Raw genomic sequence first — 19924 nt, 5'->3', positions numbered from 1 at the left:
ATCAGGCTGCCTGAGGGCAGAGATCAACAAAGGTAATTAACCTCAAGGTAATTGGGGACACCTCTTCCATGTTTCCTAATTTCAAAGCATTGCCTCCCCCCGCACTCAGAATTCGACTCCGAGCTAAAATGCAAGTTGCGGTTTACAATAGGCTTGTGATTAGACTGTATAATGGACAAAATGAGAGGGAGGGTCTGGGAACGAATGATGATGCAAGCAAGAATGCAGGATGTACCATGTCAAACAGGTGAGAATGGAAAGGTTCTGACATAAAATAAAAGTACACCCCATATTGAAAGAGGGAATGAAAGTTTAAAAAAAAGAACACAATGGTGCGATTTTCATGTTCACAACTCCCCATATACACAAGAACAGGGTGGTAAGTTGGACTGTTAATCACGCTGACTTACCACTGCATTGGTGTCACTTTAATATTTTGACCCACCTGCAACCTGTAGGCCAGAGCTGCCATCAAGGAGTAGGAGCCCCATTACGCACATTGTAAATCTATGCCATCTTTAACTTTAATACCACTGGCTTCTCAACAAAGAACAAAGGAAAGTACAGCACAGGAACAGGCCCTTCGGCCCTCCAAGCCTGCGCCGACCATGCTGCCCGTCTGAACTAAAATCTTCTACACTTCCGGGGTCCGTATCCCTCTATTCCCATCCTATTCATGTATTTGTCAAGATGCCCCTTAAACGTCACTATCGTCCCTGCTTCCACCACCTCCACCGGCAGCGAGTTCTGGACACGCACTACCCTCTGTGTAAAACACTTGCCTTGTACATCTCCTCTAAACCTTGCCCCTCACACCTTAAACCTATGCCCCCTAGTAATTGACCCTTCTACCCTGGGAAAAAGTCTCTGACTATCCACTCTGTTTATGCCCCTCATAATATTGTAGACCTCTATCAGGTCGCCCCTCAACCTCCTTCGTTCCAGTGAGAACAAACCGAGTTTATTCATAAGACCATAAGACATAGGAGCGGAAGTAAGGCCATTCGGCCCATCGAGTCCACTCCGCCATTCAATCATGGCTGATTTCAACTCCATTTACCCGCTCTCTCTCCATAGCCCTTAATTCCTCGAGAAATCAAGAATTTATCAACTTCTGTCTTAAAGACACTCAACGTCCCGGCCTCCACCGCCCTCTGTGGTAATGAATTCCACAGACCCACCACTCTCTGGCTGAAGAAATTTCTCCTCATCTCTGTTCTAAAGAACAAAGAACAAAGAACAAAGAAATGTACAGCACAGGAACAGGCCCTTCGGCCCTCCAAGCCCGTGCCGACCATACTGCCCGACTAAGCTACAATCTTCTACACTCCCTGGGTCCGTATCCTTCTATTCCCATCCTATTCATATATTTGTCAAGATGCCCCTTAAATGTCCCTATCGTCCCTGCCTCCACTACCTCCTCCGGTAGTGAGTTCCAGGCACCCACTACCCTCTGCGTAAAAAACTTGCCTCGTACATCTACTCTAAACTTTGCCCCTCTCACCTTAAACCTATGCCCCCTAGTAATTGACCCCTCTACCCTGGGGAAAAGCCTCTGACTATCCACTCTGTCTATGCCCCTCATAATTTTGTATACCTCTATCAGGTCGCCCCTCAACCTCCTTCGTTCCAGTGAGAACAAACCGAGTTTATTCAATCGCTCCTCATAGCTTATGCCCTCCATACCAGGCAACATTCTGGTAAATCTCTTCTGCACCCTCTCTAAAGCCTCCACATCCTTCTGGTAGTGTGGCGACCAGAATTGAACACTATACTCCAAGTGTGGCCTAACTAAGGTTCTATACAGCTGCAACATGACTTGCCAATTCTTATACTCAATGCCCCGGCCAATGAAGGCAAGCATGCCGTATGCCTTCTTGACTACCTTCTCCACCTGTGTAGCCCCTTTCAGTGATCTGTGGACCTGTACTCCTAGATCTCTTTGACTTTCAATACTCTTGAGGGTTCTACCATTCACTGTATATTCCCTACCTGCATTAGCCCTTCCAAAATGCATTACCTCACATTTGTCCAGGTTAAACTCCATCTGCCATCTCTCCGCCCAAGTCTCCAGACAATCTAAATCCTGCTGTATCCTCAGACAGTCCTCATCGCTATCCGCAATTCCACCAACCTTTGTGTCGTCTGCAAACTTACTAATCAGACCAGTTACATTTTCCTCCAAATCATTTATATATACTACAAAGAGCAAAGGTCCCAGCACTGATCCCTGTGGAACACCACTGGTCACAGCCCTCCAATTAGAAAAGCATCCCTCCATTGCTACCCTCTGCCTTCTATGGCCTAGCCAGTTCTGTATCCACCTTGCCAGCTCACCCCTGATCCCGTGTGACTTTACCTTTTGTACTAGTCTACCATGAGGGACCTTGTCAAAGGCCTTACTGAAGTCCATATAGACAACATCTACTGCCCTACCTGCATCAATCATCTTAGTGACCTCCTCGAAAAACTCTATCAAGTTAGTGAGACACGACCTCCCCTTCACAAAACCGTGCTGCCTCTCACTAATACGTCCATTTGCTTCCAAATGGGAGTAGATCCTGTCTCGAAGAATTCTCTCCAGTAATTTCCCTACCACTGAAGTAAGGCTCACCGGCCTGTAGTTCCCGGGATTATCCCTGCCACCCTTCTTAAACAGAGGAACAACATTGGCTATTCTCCAGTCCTCCGGGACATCCCCTGAAGACAGCGAGGATCCAAAGATTTCTGTCAAGGCCTCAGCAATTTCCTCTCCAGCCTCCTTCAGTATTCTGGGGTAGATCCCATCCGGCCCTGGGGACTTATCTACCTTAATATTTTTTAAGACACCCAACACCTCGTCTTTTTGGATCACAATGTGACCCAGGCTATCTACACCCTCTTCTCCAGACTTAACATCTACCAATTCCTTCTCTTTGGTGAATACTGATGCAAAGTATTCATTTAGTACCTCGCCCATTTCCTCTGGCTCCACACATAGATTCCCTTGCCTATCCTTCAGTGGGCCAACCCTTTCCCTGGCTACCCTCTTGCTTTTTATGTAAGTGTAAAAAGCCTTGGGATTTTCCTTAACCCTATTTGCCAATGACTTTTCATGACCCCTTCTAGCCCTCCTGACTCCCTGCTTAAGTTCCTTCCTACTTTCCTTATATGCCACACAGGCTTCGTCTGTTCCCAGCCTTTTAGCCCTGACAAATGCCTCCTTTTTCTTTTTGACGAGGCCTACACTATCATTCGTCATCCAAGGTTCCCGAAAATTGCCGTATTTATCTTTCTTCCTCACAGGAACATGCCTGTCCTGTATTCCTATCAACTGACACTTGAAAGCCTCCCACATGTCAGATGTTGATTTGCCCTCAAACATCCGCCCCCAATCTATGTTCTTCAGTTCCCGCCTAATATTGTTATAATTAGCCTTCCCCCAATTTAGCACATTCATCCTCGGACCACTCTTATCCTTGTCCACCAGTACTTTAAAACTTACTGAATTGTGGTCACTGTTACCGAAATGCTCCCCTACTGAAACATCTACCACCTGGCCGGGCTCATTCCCCAATACCAGGTCCAGTACCGCCTCTTCCCTAGTTGGACTGTTTACATATTGTTTTAAGAAGCCCTCCTGGATGCTCCTTACAAACTCTGCCCCGTCTAAGCCCCTGGCACTAAGTGAGTCCCAGTCAATATTGGGGAAGTTGAAGTCTCCCATCACCACAACCCTGTTGTTTTTACTCTTTTCCAAAATCTGTCTACCTATCTGCTCCTCTATCTCCCGCTGGCTGTTGGGAGGCCTGTAGTATACCCCCAACATTGTGACTGCACCCTTCTTATTCCTGATCTCTACCCATATAGCCTCACTGCCCTCTGAGGTGTCCTCTCGCTGTATAGCTGTGATACTCTCCTGAACAAGTAGCGCAACTCCGCCTCCCCTTTTACATCCCCCTCTATCCCGCCTGAAACATCTAAATCCTGGAACGTTTAGCTGCCAATCCTGCCCTTCCCTCAACCAGGTCTCTGTAATGGCAACAACATCATAGTTCCAAGTAGTAATCCAAGCTCTAAGTTCATCTGCCTTACCCGTAATGCTCCTTGCATTAAAACATATGCACTTCAGGCCACCAGACCCGCTGTGTTCAGCAACTTCTCCCCGTCTGCTCTGCCTCAGAGCCACACTGTCCCTATTCCCTAGTTCTCCCTCAACCCTCTCACCTTCTGACCTATTGCTCCCGTGCCCACCCCCCTGCCATACTAGTTTAAACCCTCCCGTGTGACACTAGCAAATCTCGCGGCCAGGATATTTATGCCTCTCCGGTTTAGATGCAACCCGTCCATCTTATACAGGTCACACCTGCCCCGGAAGAGCTCCCAGTGGTCCAGATAACAGAAACCCTCCCTCCTACACCAGCTGTTTAGCCACGTGTTTGTCTGCTCTATCTTCCAATTTCTAGCCTCACTGGCACGTGGCACAGGGAGTAATCCCGAGATTACAACCCTCGAGGTCCTGTCTTTTAACTTTCTGCCTAGCTCCCTGAACTCCTGCTGCAGGACCTCATGCCCCTTCCTGCCTATGTCGTTAGTACCAATATGTACAATGACCTCTACCTGTTTGCCCTCCCCCTTCAGGATTCCCTCTACCCGTTCGGAGACATCCTGGACCCTGGCACCAGGGAGGCAACATACCATCCTGGAGTCTCTTTCACGTCCACAGAAGCGCCTATCTGTTCCCCTGACTATAGAGTCCCCTATAACTATTACTCTTCTGCGCTTTGACCCTCCCTTCTGAACATCAGAGCCAGCCGTGGTGCCACTGCTCTGGCTGCTGCTGTTTTCCCCTGATAGGCTATCCCCCCCGACAGTATCCAAAGGGGTATATCTGTTCGAGAGGGGGACAACCACAGGGGATTCCTGCACTGACTGCCTGCCCTTTCTGGTGGTCACCCATTTCTCTGCCTGCACCTTGGGTGTGACCACACTTACATAACTGCGATCTATGACGCTTTCCGCCACCTGCATGCTCCTAAGTGCATCCAATTGCTGCTCCAACCGAACCATGCGGTCTGTGAGGAGCTGCAGTTGGGTGCACTTTCTGCAGATGTGACTCCCTTTTATTCTAAGGCTGTGCCCCCGGGTCCTAGTCTCCCCTGCTAATGGAAACAACTTCCCTACATCCACCCTATCTAAGCCATTCATTATCTTGTAAGTTTCTATTAGATCTCCCCTCAACCTCCTAAACTCCAATGAATATAATCCCAGGATCCTCAGACGTTCATCGTATGTTAGGCCTACCATTCCTGGGATCATCCGTGTGAATCTCCGCTGGACCCGCTCCAGTGCCAGTATGTCCTTCCTGAGGTGTGGGGCCCAAAATTTCAACCTCATCATGACTAATGTCCTCCATAACAGGCAACATCCTGGTAAATCTCTTCTGCACCCTCTCTAAAGCCTCCACATCCTCCTCTATACTCAAGCCCCTCATCATGGGCAGTACCAGCCTTGATTCTCAGCTCATGGAAGCATTTATATGGGGACCGGATCATGCTGGCTTATAGTGTCATTGATGGTTGATTATCCTCCTTACAGTCATGGCTGGCAGTCACACATTTGGACGAGGCACCAAGAGGTTGCTCAAAGCCGACCCGGGCAAGAGCCATCGCCTTCAAAAGAGGAGTGGAGATGAAAAAGTTGGATTCCCATGGACTCTTGATGGGTTTATGGATTTAAACAATAATGTTATTAACCTATTTAAACTCGTGCAACACACATGACACATGACAATTTGTTCTAACTGTGCTTGTTTATCTTCTGCAGGAGCAATTTGAGTTTGCGTTGACAGCAGTAGCCGAAGAGGTGAACGCTATCCTAAAGGCACTGCCGCAATGAAAAGACAACCAGAGACCCATCGTGGTTCCAACACACTTTAATCGTGCCGGTCTCCATGAATGTTGTAGAAAACGTGATCTGATCTTGGCTGTGTAACCTTTATTTTAACGGCTTTAGAAAATGTGTCCCTTCAACATCTGTAATTGGTGCAATTCCTAGCTCAACAAAAAACTCTGAACGGTTTCAAGGTAGGAAGAAATAAAGATTAGATGAGAAGTATTTGTACAGTCACAGAGCTTTTTTGGGACTGGACAGAACTGGATACAAATCACTCAGAGGAGATAACATCGTGGGTCGAAGGGCCTGTACTGGGTTGTACTATGTTCCATGTTCTATAACCCAGAAACACAGCAGAACTGAGTACCTCGTATAATCAACATCTTAAAAGCATAAATTTTTGTTTTTCATTAATTTCAATATTGGAATGGAGGTATAGAAAGGCCTTTCAGTATTAATTCTACAGTATATTAATTCTATTCCAGGAATTAGCTGTCAGTTTTTTCTAATAGACTTGATTCCACCTCCACTGCTCCTAAATGCTGTTGTGACCATGTCTGGCATTTCACAGCAGCAGTGTGACTTCCACACTGTTCCTGTGTAGTGTGGTTGTCATCATATGTTCCCTTTCGACGGGGCGGCATGGTGGCACAGTCGTTAGCACTGCTGCCTGACAATGCCAGGGACCCACGTTCAATTCCGACCTCGGGTGACTGTCTGTGTGGAGTTTCCACATTCTCCCTGTGTCTGCGTGGGTTTCCTCCAGGTGCTCCGGATTCCTCCCACAGTCCAATGATGTGCAGGTTAGGTGGATTGGCCATGCTAAATTGTCTCTTAGTGCCCAAAGATGTGTAGGTTAGGTGGGAATACAGGGATAGGGCAGGGGAGTGGGCCTAGGTAGGATGCTCTTTCAGAGGGTCTGAATAACTTCCTTCTGCACTGTCGGGTTTCTATGGTTAGTCATGGCTTGGCTTCTCTGTTGCGGGTCCACCCCACTACTGCTGCCGAGGATGGAGATTTTGATGCTCCGCCAAATCTCCCATTTACTGTGGTGGAGAATCACGCTGTTGTGAACTGACGAGGAATTCTGCCCATGGTGTTTGGTAGGAGACACTTGGAAATTATTGGAATTATATAAAATTATATCACTAGGCCTGAAATTCTGGATTTGAATCCAACCTAAGCTGGTATGTTAATAGTGTCTATCCTGGTTAAACTTAAGTGAAAATGGCTTGGACAATCCAACTCAGGTCTTGGTGGGCAGAACCAGTCCATTGCAAAAAAAGTGTCCATAAATCAGCATTAACACTGGGAGCAAGCCAGCAATCAGAATCTGAGAGGTTAGTGTGAAGAACCGTAGTAGGGCAGTTAGAAGTACTGAGGTCTAAGTTTAGGTGCACCATTAAGGTAAACTGAAGGTGCCATGATTGATTGATTTGATATATTGTCACATGTACCGAAGTACAGGGGCAAGTATTTTTCTGCGGCCAAGGAAACGTACACAGCACGTACACAGTAGACAAAAAATAGTAGATAGCTACAGTGAATGCGAAAAAGTACACAGTACATCGACAAATAAGTAATTGGTTCCGGTGCGGAACAAGGGCCAAACAAAGCAAATACCACATGAGCAAGAGCAGCATAAGGCATCTTAGGTTACATCTGTGAGCCACTCCTGACATCAGAACGCTTGACTATCCCCTTTCACTGAGCTGTGACACAAGGTTGGTTACATTTGAGACGCCAAGGGAATTCAGCCTCCTTTGTTTCTCTACAGTGCAATCGACGTGGTGCCAGAAGGGAAGAATGATATCCTGACCCCCCCACCCAGCCATTGATTGTGTCCTTACTGAACACCCAGATCCTGTCCTGTCCCACTTAAGGTGAAGCCATCTCAACTGTTTTTTCCTGAGCATTCTTCCACTGCAGGTTGAGTTTCAATGTAGGTAGAAAAATCCTAAGTGTTTGATTTTATTCAACTCTGACGACTACGGTCTTGCAAATTTGATGTTGACACAGAATATATTAGTCTTTGTCTGTAAATAGTCCTAGTTATGTAAGACTGATCTCATATATGCCTCTTTAAGAATATATTTTAATTGTTTTAGCTTCACAAAGACAGCACTCTGATCAGAATTGCTTGTGAGTTCTGTTCTGTCAAGTCTTCAAAAGTAGCCTAATGTTCGCCTCTTACTGATCCTTTCAACCAATAAATATTCGGTATTATTTCCTAATTTTATTTGCTTCACGGTGAGAGAATTTGTGATAAGAATCAGTTATTTACGAGCAGCTACAGTTATGTAGCTGGGTCGCGCTCAGGGCACTTAACACTCTCAGAACCACACGCTTTCGATAACTTGGCTTAAATATTGAACAGCATTTGCTCAAAATTTAGTAACACATCACAACCAGGTATCCCAACACATTTTCCATTTGAAAAGGGAGCATTCAAAATGAGGTGTATTTTTATTTTAACTTGGAGAGATAAAACATTTTTCAGCAAACCAATAATAATTCCCATGTCTCATCAACTGGACACACAAAATGCACAACAGAAATGAAAGACAATGTTCTGTCTTTGGCATTTCTTTTCACATGCCAAAGTCGACTGTTTCCTGAATATTTTGAAGCAAATATGCAGAACTTTAAAACAAACCATTTGGATACTTGACTGTGGATACAGTCAACTTTTACACAATTTAATGCATGAGACTGGATTCTCATTTTTAAGTTCCAGCAGAGACAGTTTGAAAATTTGGCATATTTTGTCTGGAATTCTCCAGACGTTCACGCCGGCGGGATTCTCTGATCCCGTCGGCAGCACCCTCACTCCCACAGGCTTCCCTGAAGCATGGAGTGTTTTCAGTGGGAATCCCCATTGGCAGTGATTGGGGGGGGGGGGGGGGGGGGGGGTCGATTCTCAATTATCCGACGAAGCGATCGGATGTAGAACAGAGCATCCCCCCAAAAATGGGTTTGCCACCTGCTGATGGTCCGATCCTTCTCCACCGACCTCAGCGTGCTACCTGTCCTGCATCGGTGGGAAGATGAACATTGGTGATTTGCATCCATTTCAATATATTGAATAGGCCGGAAGCCCGATTCACCCCCCCCCCCCCCCCCCCCGATTATGCACTGATCCCCACAGTGGAAAATTAACTTAGGCAGGCTTTGGTGCACATTTTCCCAAACGTGACCATGACATGATGGTCAAGTGGGTCAGTGTATAACTGAGGTGCCCCACAAGGTCCATCGGAAGGCCCCCCTCCCCACAGCACAACATAAATCCTGCCACCCCACTGACAATTAAGGACATCCTACCTCCCCATGGGAATAATGGCTTAACCCCCCCCCCACAGCAGTCATGGATGAGGGGGATCCTCCCCCCTCCATCACCCACCCTGTCAGCCACCCCATTAGTCACTCCCATCAGACCCTCCCATTACAGCCCCCCATCAGACACCCCCATCATAGACCCATATCTCTTTTTTAAAAATAAATTTAGAGTACCCAATTCATTTTTTTCAATTAAGGGGCAATTTAGCGTGGCCAATTCACCTAGCCTGCACATCTTTTGGGTTGTGGGGGCGTAACCCACGCAAACACGGGGAGAATATGCAAACTCCACACGGACAGTGACCCAGAGCCGGGATCGAACCTGGGACCTCGGCGCCCTGAGGCTGCAGGGCTAACCCACTGCGCCACCGTGCTGCCCTCAAAGACGCATATCAGTCACCAATGCCTGAAAACCTAAGAGCAGTCCAGGCAATACAATGAACGATCACTGCGTTTTCACTTACCCTTCCCTAACACCTGCTGCCTCAAGAAAAAGTGTTTAATGCAGCAGCTGTTACAAGTGTCAGAGGTTTCCTCGAAAGTCAAGTACACTTAAAGACTTTCAAATACCTTGACAGTCTTTGAAACACAAAATGCCCATTCAATTTCAAACAGCAAACATTTCACGAGCCAGTGATTGACAGTTTTATTACTCCAGAGACAGGTGCTGGGAGGGAGGGAAGCCACCAAGCTGCTTTAAGGGGTCTCTGATGTGGTTCTTTGATGGGGTGTCTAATTGAGGTGACTGATTGGAGGCTGGGAGGAGTCATGTGGAGGGTCTCGAGTCACTCTCATGTGTCCATGCTGTGAGAGCAGGATTTACGTTGTGGGGAGGGAGGGGGCCAACCGGACCTCGGGATGCACACTCAATATGCCAGCCCGGGATTCCAACAGAATCCGGAGAGCTCCTACCCATGTATGGTTAAGGAATGAGACTCGCACCTGGGTCCTGCCCCCAGCGCCAGAAGAGACCAGTCGCCATTCTTCACTGCCAGGAGCACTTCGGCTCTAGAACACAGAACCTCAGCCGGGAGCAGAGAATCCCACCACCAGTGAACGGCGCACCACCTCCCGCCGCCAAGAAACATATAGCCCAAAGGACAGGATCTTCCAGTCCCCCCTCCTTCCCATGGGGGATATCCCAGCAGCGTGGTGGACGAACCATGCAAACCGTCGAAGACTTCGTCAGGACTGGAAGATCCTACCATCGGCCAATGGCAGACCACCTCTGCTGCGGAGGAACTGGAAAATATGGCTGTTAGGTTTTGCCTAAAGTCGGAGGAGACAAATACGTCTGTGTTCACCGTGTCAATCGTTACTTTTCCTCCTCTTGTATTCTCTTTCATAAACCTTGATGCGCAATCAATTACTCTTGAGACATGGTGAGTCATAACTAATAGGCTTTAATCTGCTGGAACTTTTCCCCAGCAGCTTCGATACAGAAAGTGAAGGCTGCTGGGACGGCATCGGTTCTTCTACTCCGCCTCTATGGGCGGAGCTATATACATCAGCCAATGGTAGACTCCTGTGTCTAGCCAATGGCCATCCACCTCTCAGGTACCGCAATACCTGGTATTACCACAAACCTAAAGGGCACAACTTTGACTATTGCCGATCATTTAAAATGTGGAAATTGAAATCAGGAGAGTTGTAAATTGGGCTGTTCACCAATCTTTAGCTGCTGGCCAAAGTTGAAATGATCCCCAAGATATCTTGGAACATTTCCTCTGCCTGCCTTGCTCCTGCTGTCCATCCGGGAGGTGGAAGCAATGTTCTTTTTAAAATAATCTTTTACATTATTTGAAAATCTAAAATTTCAAAGGCAGGTTTGCAGCCGCTGAAGATTCCAGCTTCTCACGGCTGCTGATCTGCATTGCAAGTGGACATAATTGTAACTACGGTCGAGAGTACAAAAGGGGTCATATTGAATTGGTCAGTTCTGATATCTCCAGTCAGCACAGTATATAATGGACATTAATTCAAACCTTGCATCTTCCACCATTTGCAAAGTTTAAAAAAAAAATATATATTTATTCAAGTTTTTCAACAAATTTTCAACAAACCCCCCCCCCCCAACAAGAAGAAAGAAACAAGAACACAACAATCAGAAATTATACATTGGATTTCCACCATATACAATAACCCCCCATATAACATTTAAAAACACAAATAGGGGGAAAAAAACACCTTCAACCAAACGCCACCCCCCTCCCTCTCCCCCCCCCCCTCCCCCCCGCCCTTGGCCTGCTGCTGCTGACCTCCTCCTAACGCTCCGCGAGATAGTCTAGGAACGGTTGCCACCACCTGAGGAACCCCTGCACAGACCCTCGCAAGGCAAACTTAATCCTCTCCAGCTTGATGAACCCTGCCATGTCATTGATCCAAGCTTCCACACTCGGGGGCTTTGCATCTTTCCATAGTAACAAAATCCTCCGCCGGGCTACAAGGGACGCAAAGGCCAGAAAACCGGCCTCTTTCGCCTCCTGCACTCCTGGCTCGTCCGATACCCCAAATAATGCTAATCTCCAGCTCGCTTGACCCGGGCGTTCACCACCTTGGACATAGTCCTCGCAAAACCCCTCCAAAACCCATCCAGCGCCGGTCACGAGCAGAACACATGGACATGGTTTGCCGGGCTCCCCGAGCACCTCCCACATCTGTCCTCCACCCCAAAGAACCTACTCAAGCTCGCCCCTGTCATATGCGCTCTGTGAGTAACTTTGAACTGTATTAGGCTGAGGCGGGCGCAAGAGGAAGAAGAATTAACCCTACTCAGGGCATCAGCCCACAGACCCTCATCTATCTCCTCCCCAAGCTCCTCCTCCCACTTGCCCTTTAACTCCTCTACCGAGGCCTCCTCCTCTTCCTTCAGCTCCTGGTAAATCGCCAAAACCTTGCCTTCTCCAACCCATACACCCGAAATCACCCTGTCCTGAATCCCACGTGCCTGAAGCAGCGGGAATTCCCTCACCTGCCGCCTCACAAACGCCCTCACTTGCATGTGCCTGAAAGCATTTCCCGGGGGTAGCCCAAACCTCTCCTCCAGCGCCCCTAGGCTCGCAAACGTCGCTTCGATGAACAGGTCCCCCATTCTTCTAATCCCTGCCCGATGCCAGCTCCGAAACCCCCCATCCATCCTTCCCGGGACGAACCGATGATTCTCCCGAATCGGGGACCAAACAGAGGCTCCCACCTCGCCCCTGTGTCGACTCCACTGCCCCCAGATCTTCAGCGTCACCGCCACCGCCGGACTCGTAGTGTACCTTGTCGGCGAGAGCGGCAGCGGTGCCGTCACCAGCGCCCTCAGGCTCCTGCCCACACAGGACGCCATCTCTAGTCTCTTCCACGCCACACCCTCTCCCTCCATTACCCACTTACGGATCATCGCCACATTGACTGGCCAATAATAGCTACACAAATTTGGCAGCGCCAGCCCCCCCCTGTCCCTGCTATGCTCCAGAAACACTCTCTTCACCCTCGGGGTCTTGTTCGCCCACACAAATCCCATGATGCTCCTGCTTACTTGTTTGAAAAAGGCCTTGGGGATCAAAGTCGGAAGGCACTGGAACACCAAGAGAAACCTCGGGAGGACCGTCATTTTGACCGACTGCACCCTACCCGCCAGTGAGAGTGGCAGCACATCCCATCTTTTAAAATCCCCCTCCACCTGCTCCACCAACCGCGTCAAATTAAGCTTGTGTAGGGCCCCCTAACTCCTAGCTACTTGGATCCCTAGGTACCAAAAGCACCTTTCCACCCTCTTCAGCAGTAGCTCATCTATCCCCCTTCCCTGGTCCCCTGAGTGCACCACAAAGAGCTCACTCTTCCCTACGTTGAGTTTATACCCTGAAAAGTCCCCAAACTCCCTAAGGATCCGCATGACCTCCGCCATCCCCTCCACTGGATCCGCAACATACAACACCATGTCATCAGCACACAACGACACCCGATGTTCCTCTCCCCCCGGACCAATCCCTTCCATTTCCTGGACTCCCGCAGTGCCATGGACAGCGGCTCAATTGCCAGTGCAACAATAACACCCCTGCCTCGTCCCCTGGTACAGCCGAAAGTACTCCAACCTCCGCCGGTTCATAGCCACACTCGCCACCGGGGCTCTATATAGCAGCCTGACCCAACTGAAGAACCCCTCCCCGAACCCAAACCTCCGCAACACTTCCCAAAGATACTCCCACTCCACCCGATCAAAGGCCTTCTCCGCGTCCATAGCTGCCACTACTTCCGCTTCCCCCTCCACCGAGGGCATCATAATCACATTGAGGAGCGTCCGCACATTTGTATTTAGCTGACTACCCTTCGCAAATCCCGTCTGGTCCTCATGAATCACCCCCGGGACACATCTCAATTCTCGTAGCTAGCACCTTCGCCAGCAACTTAGCATCAACATTGAGGAGCGAGATCGGTCTATACGACCCACAATGCAGTGGATCCTTGTCCCGCTTCAAGATCAAAGAAATCAGCGCCCTGGACATTGTCGGGGGCAAGGTCCCCCGCCTCCCTCGCCTTATTAAAAGTCCTCACTAGCAACGGGCACAGCAGGTCCACGTATTTCCTGTAAAATTCAACCGGGAACCCATCAGGCCCTGGGGCCTTCCCCGCCTGCATGCTCCCCAATCCTTTAACCAGCTCCTCCAGCTCAATCGGCGCCCCCAAACCAGCCACCTCCTCCTCCTCCACCCTCGGGAACCTCAGCTGATCTAGGAATCGTCGCATCCTCTCCTCCCCCACTGGGGGCTCAGACCTGTACAGATCCCCATAGAAGTCCCTAAATACCTTGTTCATTCTCACCGCACTCCGCACCGTATTCCCCCCTCTATCCTTAACTCCCTCAATCTCCCTCGCTGCCTCCCTCTTACGAAGCTGATGTGCCAGCATCTGACTCGCCTTCTCCCCATACTCATACGCCGCCCCCTGCGCTTTCCTCCACTGTGCCTCTGCTTTCCCCGTGGTCAACAGGTCGAATTCCGTCTGGAGGTTCCATCGCTCCCTGAGTAGCCCCTCCTCGGGGGCCTCTGCATACCTCCTGTCCAACTTTAAAATCTCCCCCACCAACCTCTCCCTCTCCCACCCCTCTCTCTTCTCCCTGTGGGCCCGAATGGAGATTAGCTCTCCCCTGACCACCGCCTTCAACACCTCCCAGATTACCCCTACCTGCACCCCCCCCCCCCTTTGTCGTTGGCCTCCAAGTATCTTTCAATACACCCCCGCACCCGCCCGCACACCCCCTCATCCGCCAACAGTCCCACAGCGACGCGCCACAACGGGCGCTGGTCCCTCTCTCCCCCAACTCCAACTCCACCCAATGCAGGGCGTGGTCCAAGATGGCTATGGCCAAATATTCCGTTCCCTCCACTTTCGGGATTAACGCCCGACTCAAAATGAAAAAATCTATCCGGGAGTAGGCTCTATGGACGTGGGAAAAGAAGGAAAATTCCCTGGCCAGCGACCTGGCAAACCTCCATGGATCCACACCCCCCATCTGGTCCATAAACCCCCTGAACACCTTGGCCGCAGCCGGCCTCTGACCCGTCCTGGACCTAGAACGGTCCAGTGCTGGGTCCAGCACCGTGTTGAAGTCCCCCCACATTACCAAGCTTCATACCTCCAGATCCGGAATCCGACCCAGCACGCGTTTCATAAATCCGGCATCATCCCAATTCGGGGCATATACGTTCACCAGTACCACCTGCACCCCCTGCAACCTACCGCTCACCATCACATATCGACCTCCATTATCCACTACAATATTCAGTGCCTCAAACGACACCCACTTCACCACCAGTATTGCAACCCCTCTGTTCTTCGCATCCAGCCCTGAATGAAAGACCTGCCCTACCCATCCCTTTCTCAGCCTAACCTAATCTGCCACCTTCAGATGTGTCTCCTGAAGCATAACCACGTCTGCCTTCAGTCCCTTTAAGTGCACGAACACCCAGGCCCTCTTGACCGGCCCGTTTAGGCCCCTCACATTCCAAGTTATCAGCCAGATCGGGGGGCTACTCGCCCCCCCCTGCCGACTAGCCATCTCCTTTTCTACACCAGCCACGTACCCGCACCTCCCGCACCCTCCAGTCCCCCAGGCGGCGGACCCTCACCCCGACTACCTCTCCTACTTCCAGCTCCCTTTTGGCCAGTGCAGCAGCAACCCAGTTCCACCCCCCCCTCCCCCCTCCCCCGCCCCCCCCCCCCCTCTAGATCCTCATCTAGCCATTTTGCTCCCCCCATGACACTCCTGTAAGTCAGCTGACTCCTGCTGACCCAGGCCTCTCCCTCCATTCCATCGACCCCCCAGTGTGAGAATCCCCCCACCCCTTGGCAGCCAGTGTGCGCTCCTCTCCAGCACTGCCCTTCCCCCCCCGGCCCCACCCCCATCCTTCCCTAACGCGGGAAAAAGCCCGCGATTTCCTGAGCTGGCCCCACCCCTCTGGCGCAGCTCCTTTTTGCGGCCTTACCCCAACTCCCCATCCGCGGGCCTCCACCCCCCCCTCTTCCTCCGCGGGGCCCTGCCCCTCCAACACCGATGCCCACACTCTCCCACTGCCCCCACATCAAATCCATTCACCCATCCCCACCCAGCACTCAAACAAAAAGAACATTCCCCAAACGCAGTAAACACAGTAAACATCCCCCCACGACAAACCCTCAATTTGAGTCCAACTTTTCAGTCTGGAAAAAGTTCCATGCCTCATCAGGCGTTTCAAAATTGTGGTGACGCATCCCAAACTTCACCCCCTTCCGATGGAGCACTACCTTAGCCCGGTTAAAACCAGCCCTCTTCTTAGCCACCTCCGCACTCCAGTCCTGGGAAATTCGGATCTCCGTGTTCTCCCACCTGCTGCTCCGCTCTTTTTTGGCCCATCTCAGGACACACTCTCTATCCATAAAGCGGTCGAACCTCACCACTACAGCCCGTGGCGGCTCGTTGGCTCTGGGTCTCCTTGCCAGGACCGATGAGCCCCATCCAGCTCCAGGGGCCTCGGGAAAGTTCTCGCGTCCATCAGCGAATTGAGCATCGTGCTCACATATGCCCCGGCATCAGGCCCCTCCACTCCTTCAGGGAGACCCAGAATCCGAAGATTCTTCCTCCTCGACCTATTCTCCAGGTCCTCAAATTTTTCTGCCCACCTCTTGTGCAGCGCCTTGTGCGCCTCCACCTTCACCGCCAGGCCCAAGATCACGTCCTCGTTCGCCGAGGCTTTTTGCTGCACCTCCCGGATCGCCGCCCCTTGGGCCTTCTGGGTCTCCACAAGCTTCTCAATCGCCGCCTTCATTGGCGCCAGCATTTCTGTCCTCAGCTCCTCAAAGCAGTGTTTAAGAAACTCCTGCTGCTCCTGCGACCACTGCGCCCACGCTGCTTGGTCTCCACCCGCCGCCATCTTGCTTTTCCTCCCTCGCACTTTTCGCTGCACCAGGATCACTTTTTTAGCCGCTCCGCTCCTGGTCCAATCCATATAATGTCAGGGGGACCTTGCTGTCACCTTCCCACACTGGAAGCCGTCGAACAATTGCCGTTGGGGCCCCTCTGTAGAGCCCAAAGGTCCGTTCCCGGCGGGAACCGCCGAACGTGCAACCTACCTAGGCATAGCCGCAACCGGAAGTCCCGCCATTGGCAAAATTATTGCATCGAAAATAGGCATGGCTTGCTGCAAACGAATTAACTTACAATTTGGCAGCACCGTCAAGTGGTGCTGATTGGCGTTGTTTCTCCCATCCCCGCCTGTCTTTCAGGCAGTCTTTGTATGAGTCTCTTTACAGTGTGAGTTTGACAGCTTTATGAAGTCCTGGTTCTGCCATCACCCCTGGAGGAATTGTCTGGCAAATCCGAAACCCGTCCTTGGCTCCCATCAGGAGAGTTGATTTAACGCTAGCAAAATCTCTCCCGCAGTCAACATACCTGATGGATTGTCACCTCCATGTTTGCTGGATTTAATACTGGATCATTCTGAAACCATTGCTTCCCTTACATCACATTAATTTGTGTTTATTTATTTGTAAATACAATAATAAAATAATCAAAGTATTTTGTTCTTCTGTTAAGAAAAATACATGTGAATAAAGTATTATTTGTGGAGTATGGTGGATACCGTAACAGAGTCTCGAGCTTCTTTATCCTTAGCCTCCTACTGCAGAATTCTGTGAAGGAGATAAACATTGAAGGTGCAGGGAAGTCAATTTAACTAACAGTACAGAAAATCTTAACAGGTATGTCAAAGAATGCAGGGAGCAAACCTGTAGGAAAGCATCTAATTCAATAACAGACATGGGTTGGCATGGTCAGGCCATTCTTAACTAACGCTGGAGATTTTCCAAAGCTATCACATATAATGGACATACCAGACTTCAATTTCCAAAAAGCATTTGACACAATTTCATGTGGCCATTACTGCCGACAATAACTTCTGTTTATGTAGCGCCTTAAAAATACTAAAACACCCCAAGGTGCTGAAAAGGAATATCAGATTGGCATTGAGCCAAAGAAAGAGACATTACAGCAGCTGACCAAATGATTCGTTAATGAGGAAGGTTTTAAGAACAACATTTTAAAAGCAGCAGAGTTTTGGGGATGATTTTCTAGAGTTGGATGGTCATAAGGGCATGAATGACAAGAGTGAGGTGAAGGAAGTGGAGACTGCACAAGAGCTAGAAGGTAAACAGAGTTGGTCAATAGCAGCTCAGAAGGTAGCATGCAGTGTTCGTTACACAGCCACAACTAGATAATATTGGTCGAAGCCAAGTGTAAAGCCAAAAGATGATAACAGGAGCCTAGGAATTTAGGGGTGCGATCGAATGGCCCTCGGTGATGCGATGAGGCTGTTAAATCTTACCAGAGGCCACTCACAAGATTTGCAACGCTTGGAACACCTCTTGAGATCTAATGAAATCTCATGAGATGCATAATCTGGATCTTCTCCTCGCTGGGCAAGATTTAGATGAACATATTTCAATGAACCATTAGGCTCATTTAAATATGGCTGCGCCTGATTAAAGATGCGCAGGGTAGGTGGATTGGCCAAGCCAAATTGCCCATTAAAATAAAAGTTATGTTGACATTCACTGCACTCTTCCAACTTCTTCCATCGGGCAGGAGATACAGAAGTCTGAGAACACGCACGAACAGACTCAAAAACAGACTTCCCCACTGTCACCAGACTCCTAAATGACCCTCTTATGGACTGATTTCATTAATACTACACCCTGTATGCTTCACCCGATGCCAGTGCTTATGTAATTACATTGTATATGTTGCGTTGCCCTATTATGTATTTTCTTTTATTCCCTTTTCTTCTCATGTACTTAATGATCTGGTGAGCTGCTCGCAGAAAAATACTTTTCACTGTACCTCGGTACACGTGACAATAAACAAATCCAATCCAATCCAATCCAATCCAATTTGGAAAGAAGGCAAATGGAAGGAGAGCCAATAATATCATGCGTTGATGTACCAACACACTGCATCATTGAGTCAGGCAGGAGTTTCCTGTCTATAGTTCTGTTATGGGGCTGGGAGGATGTTTCACCTCATAGATGAATGAATAAGGGGCATACTTGCAAAATAAGGGGTCCCTAAATAAGGGGTCCCTCATGAGGAGGAACGTCTTCCCTCAGAGGGACATTTGTAGTTGGAATTCTCTTGCCCAATGAGCGGTGGAGCGAGTCATGGAACAAGTTGAACAGATTTCTGATCAACCAGCGAGTCAAAGGGGGCTGCAGGCTGGAAAGTGGAGTTAAGGCCACAATTAGATTAGCCATGGTCATATGAATGGCAGAACAGGCTCAAGAGGTCCAAATAGCCCAGGTTGGCACTATTTCTTATGTTCGCGTGGTGAGCTGTTGTCCTTTCCTGGGCTGGATGACCTGTGGAGACTGAATGGGAAAATGTCAGCATTTCCTGCCATGGTTAGAATTTTCCGATAATATTACAAAGTGTAATTTTCAGTGCTAAAATCTGTGCAATTCCCATCGGCCACGGTGGTGCAATCTGGGCCGCAATCTTTTGCCACTTATAAAAGAACAATTTCTCCTGAGGTGCAAAGCATCTGATTCGCCCACCCCAGGGGCATTTGAGCACATTAATTAATACATTTAAATGGCTCCACAGCACTTGCTGTCATTCAAGCCAGGAGGATGGCAGCGAGAAAACTAGCTCCTTGATATACAGATATGCTGGATGCCGTGGAGGAGAGGCGGGCTACAATATACCCTCGGGTTGGCATGAGGCCCGCTAGCAAGGTGACGAATGGCACCTGGGAGACGGTCACAGCACTGGTCAGTGCCAGCAACCTGACCAAGAGGACGGGTGTGCAATGCAGAAAAAAGGTGAATGACCTACTCTGACCAGCCACGGTAAGTGCTCCCGATCTCCTCTCTGCACGCCACCCTTCCGTCATCCCCCCTCCACCCCCCGGAATACCATCTCAATCCCACCTGGCTGTCCAATTATTTTCCTCATAACTTTTCTCTGCCAAAGTTCAGCCTTCATTTAGAGAACAATTAGACTCTTTGGTTTAAATCTGTGCAGGTACCAGGAACTTACGGTGCAGTGCCACAGTGGCCATTATTAATGTATGATCCCTGACAGTGAGTGCCGGCGGGATATTCAATCATGTGGCTTCACACCTGGGCCTAATCCTGACCTTTATGACACGTCAACACATGGACTCGTTGCAGTGGCTACTAGATAGTGACAGGGGTAGAA

General features: G+C 49.4%; 1 protein-coding gene across 2 annotated transcripts in view; it reads left to right on the top strand.

Moving 5' to 3' along the window:
* ptprn2 (protein tyrosine phosphatase receptor type N2) overlaps positions 1 to 8108 on the top strand; it is a 1583832-nt gene extending 1575724 nt beyond the window's left edge. For both annotated transcript variants that reach the window (XM_072508225.1, XM_072508226.1), the window contains exon 23: positions 5806 to 8108. In XM_072508225.1, the coding sequence (XP_072364326.1) occupies positions 5806 to 5877 (72 nt within the window). In that variant the 3' untranslated portion in view covers positions 5878 to 8108. The remainder of the gene's footprint in view (positions 1 to 5805) is intronic.
* The last annotated feature ends 11816 nt before the right edge of the window (positions 8109 to 19924 follow it).

Source organism: Scyliorhinus torazame, chromosome 6 (assembly GCF_047496885.1).
Source record: "Scyliorhinus torazame isolate Kashiwa2021f chromosome 6, sScyTor2.1, whole genome shotgun sequence".
Lineage (NCBI taxonomy): Eukaryota > Metazoa > Chordata > Chondrichthyes > Carcharhiniformes > Scyliorhinidae > Scyliorhinus > Scyliorhinus torazame.
Note: the sequence above shows the minus strand (reverse complement) of the source record. Positions and strands in the feature narration are given on the sequence as shown.